The 6,605-nt window shown below is 34.8% G+C and overlaps 1 protein-coding gene across 1 annotated transcript; it reads left to right on the top strand.

The window, feature by feature from the left end:
- The first annotated feature begins 2,550 nt into the window (after window positions 1-2,550).
- On the top strand, window positions 2,551-6,582 carry LOC132793499 (arrestin domain-containing protein 17). The gene is made up of 4 exons (XM_060803454.1): window positions 2,551-3,061; window positions 4,657-5,181; window positions 5,240-5,425; window positions 6,049-6,582. Exons 2-4 carry the CDS (start codon window positions 4,729-4,731, stop codon window positions 6,427-6,429), a joined length of 1,020 nt encoding a protein of 339 aa, XP_060659437.1. The 5' UTR covers window positions 2,551-3,061; window positions 4,657-4,728; the 3' UTR covers window positions 6,430-6,582.
- Window positions 6,583-6,605: the final 23 nt, after the last annotated feature.

The following is a 6,605-nucleotide window of genomic DNA, read 5'->3' as shown; positions in this document are numbered from 1 at the left end:
TCCAGACTCAGCGCCGCACTTCATCTTCCCCTCCTGCTGTTGCTGCTTCGTCTGCCTCCTGCTGAGCTGTCAATTGTTTGTCTGTCTTGTGTTTTGTGTTTGCCCAACAAATTCTCAGCTACCAAACTGCAGCACACAGATCTTATGAAACGGGCAAAAGATTTCTGCTGATAAACGAAATTATGCGAATTGTCATTCCCTACTTATTGTTTTTATCTTAGTATTAAAAAAGAAAGACAAATTTCATAATCTATACCTGGTTTAATTGACTATTTCGCCACAACATAAATGAGTTTTTAAGCATTAGCATAAACATTAACATAAACATTACTCAGTTACTCAACAAGTGGCCGCTGATCTCAATCAATTCCAGTTTTTTGTTGTTTTTTTTTTTTAAGTTTTTCTTTTAGTCCATTTCAAACATCGTGACGGCGTCTGTTGCACTTGCAACAAGTTACGTTTGTTTTCGGGTTTATTTTTTATGCTAGACTGTTTGGCCTTTCATTTTCATGTGGCGCAGTTATTGCAGCCGTTTATACCCTACACAATGGGGTACTACAAGCCGTTCATCAAGCTTGTAATATCTTAAATAATTTATAAATTTTAAACTTACTTTATTCATTCTCTTCTTTACTTAACTTCCCTTATAAATACTGCTTCACAAACTGCCAGTTAGTGTACTTAAATATTCGGCATGGCCCATTTAAGTCGTTTTCCTTGCAAAGCTCCTAAACTTTGAAGCATAACCATGCGCCAAACCGGTTTTAATTGTTGTGTGAACCTAGCAAATAGCCCAAATATCATAATTATGCCCATGCTGACCTCTGTTCTTACTGCGAAAGACTTTACTCATAAGTCTGATGCCTCAAGCCAGACTAATTAAAACCCATGCTTAAGTGTATAGTTTCACCAACTCTATACTTTTCGCCTAAAAGACTTGCGACCGGCAATTTTGTGTTTCTTTTTTTGTAAATAAACATAATTAATTTAAAAAAAAAAAAACTTTGCGTCATCAAAGACTTTTAACAATCTTAAGCGAATGTTTACTATTAAAATGTTTTGATCATAGCACAATGAATCTGTTGAAAAATTGTGCTTATAGTAATTTATATTATTTACTTTTTTTTTCAAGAACATAAATACAAAGAAAGTTCCATAACAAATCATCGTGTCGATCAAGCCACAAGCTTTCTTCATAAAGACTTATTTTTAAATTATTGTTAGTTATCGTAAGCCAACTCTCTAAGTTGAATTCAAAGCAATACAAAGTTATTAACTTTCGAAAAACTCCAACTAGATTAGCTTGACCATGGTGTAACCTCTAGAATCGAGAGGTCTAGACTCTATATCTATTCTATTCACCTTTTTTAGTGCTAAGTCTCTCTTTTGAAGTTGTCTACTTTTAAGCGCTTTTCTAGTAAAAGTATGCTACATAAAATAGCGAATTATTTAAAAGAAATTAAAAGTTATTTGCTTTTAGTGATACTTACTTTTCTTACTTACCTTGTATGCAATTTTTATTATCTAACTAATTAAACATTAGCTAATTGCATTTTTATGTAAATGTGCTTTTGGCATTTTGAAGGTAGAACCTCAGAACTGAAGCTAAGTGCTAATACTTACCATACTCAAATCAATCTAGTGAGAAACAGAGAGAGCAAGCCGCAAATACTAGAGATCAGTGTGCTCTATTCACCACAGCTCTGAGTAAGCCCAGGTGTGCTCCAAACCTGTATTTTCAACACAGCTGCAATGCCCACAACACAACACACATGAGCTAGAGGTGAGTAAATACGCTAAGCACGACTTTAGCACGATTAAAGAAAAATTTTTACATTCATATTTTGTGAACTGTTTAAATATTTTATACTGAACTGAAATGAAATTAAATTGCATAAAGAATTTTCTATTAAAAACAAATTTTAAGCCCCATATAAGAATAAATGTATGCATAGCTTGTCAATTAAATAAATATTTTAAATTAAAATGAAATGAAATGAAATGATATTTCTTATAGAATTTTCTATTACATAAAAAAATTTTAGGAATAGAATTTTTATTGAAATGCTAAGGATTATTAACAATTATATCACATTGTACTGATTGACTTTTCATTATTATTTATTCTTCATTATTTATTTGATAATTTTTTTTTTTCTCTTGTATTTTAAAATATTTTCTTTTTTTTTATAACTTTAAAATAATTGAATTTCAAATTTGAATGGAAGCTGGTATAAATATGTTAAGCTTTCAAATATTTTATACTCAATCAACTCAAATTTTGAATAAAATAAAATCTTTATAATTAAGAAATAAATTCTAAACATGTTTCTGATTGATTTTACTGTAACTAACTTAAGTTTCGTTAAAGTTTTTCCTAATAAAAAGAATAATATAAACTTTTTCTAAATAAAATACCCCAATTAAAACTTAGACTATTCATCCTAAAACATTCTGCCGTCACGCTGTCGTGCACAGCACGATCTCGCATCTCTATGAGCTGACTGGGGACAAAACCCAAGTTGGCTGAGAGGCGTCAACCAAGTTTTTTAGTTGTTAAACAAACGTCAGCGCGCGCGGTTAACTCTCTCGTATTTAGTTGGAGAACCACGAAAAGCGCTTGCGCGCAGCTGCTGAAAAATCTTTTGAGTAAAGGAGACAAAAGACAACGTGAAAAACGATAGGAAAACAACAACTAAAAACGAAAAAAATAAAACAATAAACCAGAAAACAAAAAGCAAAAAAAAATAATAACATCGCTAACATATGTATGAGGCTAGGTCGACAAACAAACAAATGAATAAACGATGAGTGTCTGAGTGAGCGAGTGTGTGTGTGTTTGTGTGTCTGTGTGAGTGTATTGAACGAATAAACAAGTATTTTGTCGCTATCGTTGTCGGTCGGTTGTCGTTGTTGCACCCACGTCGAATACTCACCAAACCAAAGCAAAGCAAAGCAAGGCAAAGCAAAGCAAAGGCAAAGCTCTTCCCTCGACGGATTTGTCAAACGCTTTTGTGGAACTCGGAATTGGAATTGGCATCGGCATCAGCACAGCGGATTTGTATGTAGATTTGTCTGTCAAGCTGAACGCACTTTATTTTAACCTTGCAATTATACACACAACACACAAACACACCCATAGTGTACATGTGTGTGTGTGTGTGTATACCTGAAATACTGGCACTGTGCGAATTCCTCAATACATTTTCGGTTAATACGAGATTTTTCATAGTTAACCCAACTCACATTATACTGCATAAATCTCCCGGGGTTTCCGTTGTTGGTTCGCTCTTTCGGATGATTTCAGCGCCATTTAAAAAGTGAAAAGCTCGACTAACGTGACTTTGGCATCAATTTAATGGCAATTACGACATTATTTCAGCACAGGTTTCTCTCCATTGTTGCCAAAAAAAAAAATCATATAAAAACGCATTGAACTGTACCAACAAAATTCATCCGATACTCTTTGAGTTATGCATGCGTTCAAGCCATAAATATTGTTTAGTAAGTCTATATTCGATGACTTGATGTGTTCAGTTTTGTACGTGGGCCGGGTGAACGAATTGCATGTTAAGTAATCATAACCGAAAGATGTGGGGATGCGTTGCTGCCAAGCTTTACTGTAGCTGCAGATGGGCAACTTAAGTATTAAGTATTCGAAGTGTTGCTGCCACTTTGGGCGCAAGTCCTGCCAACTTGATTGCAGTGCGGGCAACTTAACGAGCCTAAATTGGGAAGGAAGTTTTCAGTTTAAAAACTTCAGCAAAAAATAAATAAGAAAAATTGAAATAAAAATTAAATATTTGTGATATATTCAATTGTCACTCCTGGCGCAAGTCCTGGCAACTTATTTGCAGTGCAGCCAACTTACCTTACTTACAACCTTTCAAACTTCAGCAAAACATGAATAAAATGAATTTAAACAAAAATGAAAATGAATTATGAAGTATGCATCTGCAGCTACAGTCAGTTAGTAGCATCATAGTCTTTCATTAATTCAGCCAGTTTTAAAACTATCAGCAAGATGTGTGGATGCGTTGCTGGCAAGCTTGACTGTAGCTACAGACGGACAACTTAAGTATTAAGTATGCGAAGGGTTGCCACTTTGTGCGCAAGTCCTGCCAACTTGTTTGCAGTGCGGTCAACTTAACGAGCTAAGATTGTGAAGGAACATTTTCATAATTTCAGTTAGTGTATTCAGTTTTTAAACCTTTCAAACTTCAACAAAAAATGTATATAATATTTCAGCCAGTTTTACAACTTTTCAAACAAAATGAAATAGATTTCAATTGATATATTCTAATTCATTCAAGTGCTTTACTATTTATAGAAACATTGAAATATTAAGTGTTTATAGTACTTGTTATTTGTAGTGTCACAATGTGGGAGTGATTTCCATAAACTAAAACAATTAAGAGTGATACATGCTTACAGAAAGCTTCACAGAAAGATAGAAATCGCTAGCTTTTATGGAAAATGATATCTAGTTTCTTGACTACATCATTGACTTTATTAACTTCAGTTAGATTTGTTTAATGGATTCGATAATACCTTCTTGTGTTACGCACATTTCAACCAATTTAATATACACTTGCAATTTTTAATTATACCGTCCAAAGCAGCATATTATTAACCTTTTCCCGTCTACGTTTTCAGCTTTATTTTCAAGGTTATAAGGTCATCACACTTTTGCCATTTAAAGACTGCCCAAAATAGATCAAAGTGAAGATGCCGCGTAAACTGCTGAAATTTCTCATCATCTTTGACAATACCTCGTTGCTGTATTTTCCCGGGCAATTCCTCTCCGGTCGTGTGCTTATCGAGCTGCAGGATGAGACGCCCGCCTTGGGACTTCATTTTCATGTGGTGGGCGAGGGCGTGGTGCGTGCGGGGGGACGTCAGGAGCGCACCTACGACAAGGAGAACTACATAGATTTTCGCATGCGTCTGCTAGGCGATGTGGATCAAGGGCCTGCTATCCTGTCGCCAGGTATACATAGTTTCCCCTTCAAACTCGGACTGCCGGTGGGTTTGCCTTCCACATTCCTGGGCAGCTTCGGTTGGATACAGTATTTCTGCACAGCAGCGCTGCGAGAACCCAAGGGACTGACGCACAAAAATCATCAGGTGTTCATTGTCATGAATCCCATCGATCTGAACCTAGAGAAGCCCATTTTATCGGTAAGTAGATGTGATGAAGTTTACCAACAGCAAGCGAATTAATTTGTATTTCATTTAGCAACCGTTCACATGCGAGGTGGAGCATAAGCTGGGCGTGGTTGCCTGCGTGGGCGGTGGGCAGATCAAGTGCCGTGTGATTTTGGATCGTGGTGGTTATGTGCCCGGAGAGAATATACTGGTCACAGCATTCATATCGAATGCCAGCAATGTGACAATCAAACGCACCAAGGCATCGCTAACAGAGGTAGTTAAAATAAAGAATTGCAAATAAAAATGATAATACTAATACTATTACTATTACTAATATTTATACTAATACTAATACTAATACTAATACTAATACTAATACTAATACTAATACTAATACTAATACTAATACTAATACTAATACTAATACTAATACTAATACTAATACTAATACTAACACTAATACTAATACTAATACTAATACTAATACTAATACTAATACTAATACTAATACTAATACTAATACTAATACTAATACTAATACTAATACTAATACTAATACTAATACTAATACTAATACTAATACTAATACTAATACTAATACTAATACTAATACTAATACTAATACTAATACTAATACTAATACTAATACTAATACTAATACTAATACTAATACTAATACTAATACTAATACTAATACTAATACTAATACTAATACTAATACTAATACTAATACTAATACTAATACTAATACTAATACTAATACTAATACTAATACTAATACTAATACTAATACTAATACTAATACTAATACTAATACTAATACTAATACTAATACTAATACTAATACTAATACTAATACTAATACTAATACTAATATATTTTCTCAATTTCTTGCAGACAATTGAGTACTTGGCGCGTGGCAAAACTGTGCAAACGGAGAAGCGAGCATTGGCTGTGTTGGTGCGTGGCAAGATACGTCCCGGAGGCAAGGATGAGTGGCATAACGATAGCCTCTATGTGCCACCGTTGCCGCCAACCAATCTTCAAGGTTGCCACTTGATCAAAATCACCTACGATGTTTTCTTTGTCATCGAACCCAAGTCCATGGAGAAAGAGGTCAAGCTGCAGCTACCCATTGTTTTGGCCACTTATCCGTTCCGTAATAATGCCAACGATGTGAGCAACACGTGGCCCGAATCGGTGCTGAAGCCCGACACGCATTATCCATCCACGCTGCCTATATTCCGTCCGTGGTTGCACGAGAAACCCGACGCATAGGGATCCATCCAGAATCACATCTGAACACTCGACTTGGAATTATGCGTTCGATTGTTAATCTAATATTTGCGCCATAAATTAATTTATAACTTATTTAACGTTTAATTCATTTTGTAATCTTTTGTGACACCACTAAAAAGACAGTAAACGAAAACAATGAACATGTTTTACTTGGG

This window comes from Drosophila nasuta, chromosome 3, assembly GCF_023558535.2.
Source record: "Drosophila nasuta strain 15112-1781.00 chromosome 3, ASM2355853v1, whole genome shotgun sequence".
In the NCBI taxonomy this organism is placed as follows: Eukaryota; Metazoa; Arthropoda; class Insecta; order Diptera; family Drosophilidae; genus Drosophila; species Drosophila nasuta.
The sequence above is the reverse complement of the archived record's forward strand: the minus strand, read 5'-3'. Positions and strand labels throughout refer to the sequence as shown.

What these genes read in the sequence shown, in the direction of transcription:
- LOC132793499 (XM_060803454.1), top strand. Translation starts at nt 4,729, where the DNA reads ATGCCGCGTAAACTGCTGAAATTTCTCATCATCTTTGACAATACCTCG. An exon ending in TAGAGAAGCCCATTTTATCG is followed by an intron (nt 5,182 to 5,239) that starts GTAAGTAGATGT and finishes TATTTCATTTAG; the next exon opens with CAACCGTTCACATGCGAGGT. An exon ending in CCAAGGCATCGCTAACAGAG is followed by an intron (nt 5,426 to 6,048) that starts GTAGTTAAAATA and finishes AATTTCTTGCAG; the next exon opens with ACAATTGAGTACTTGGCGCG.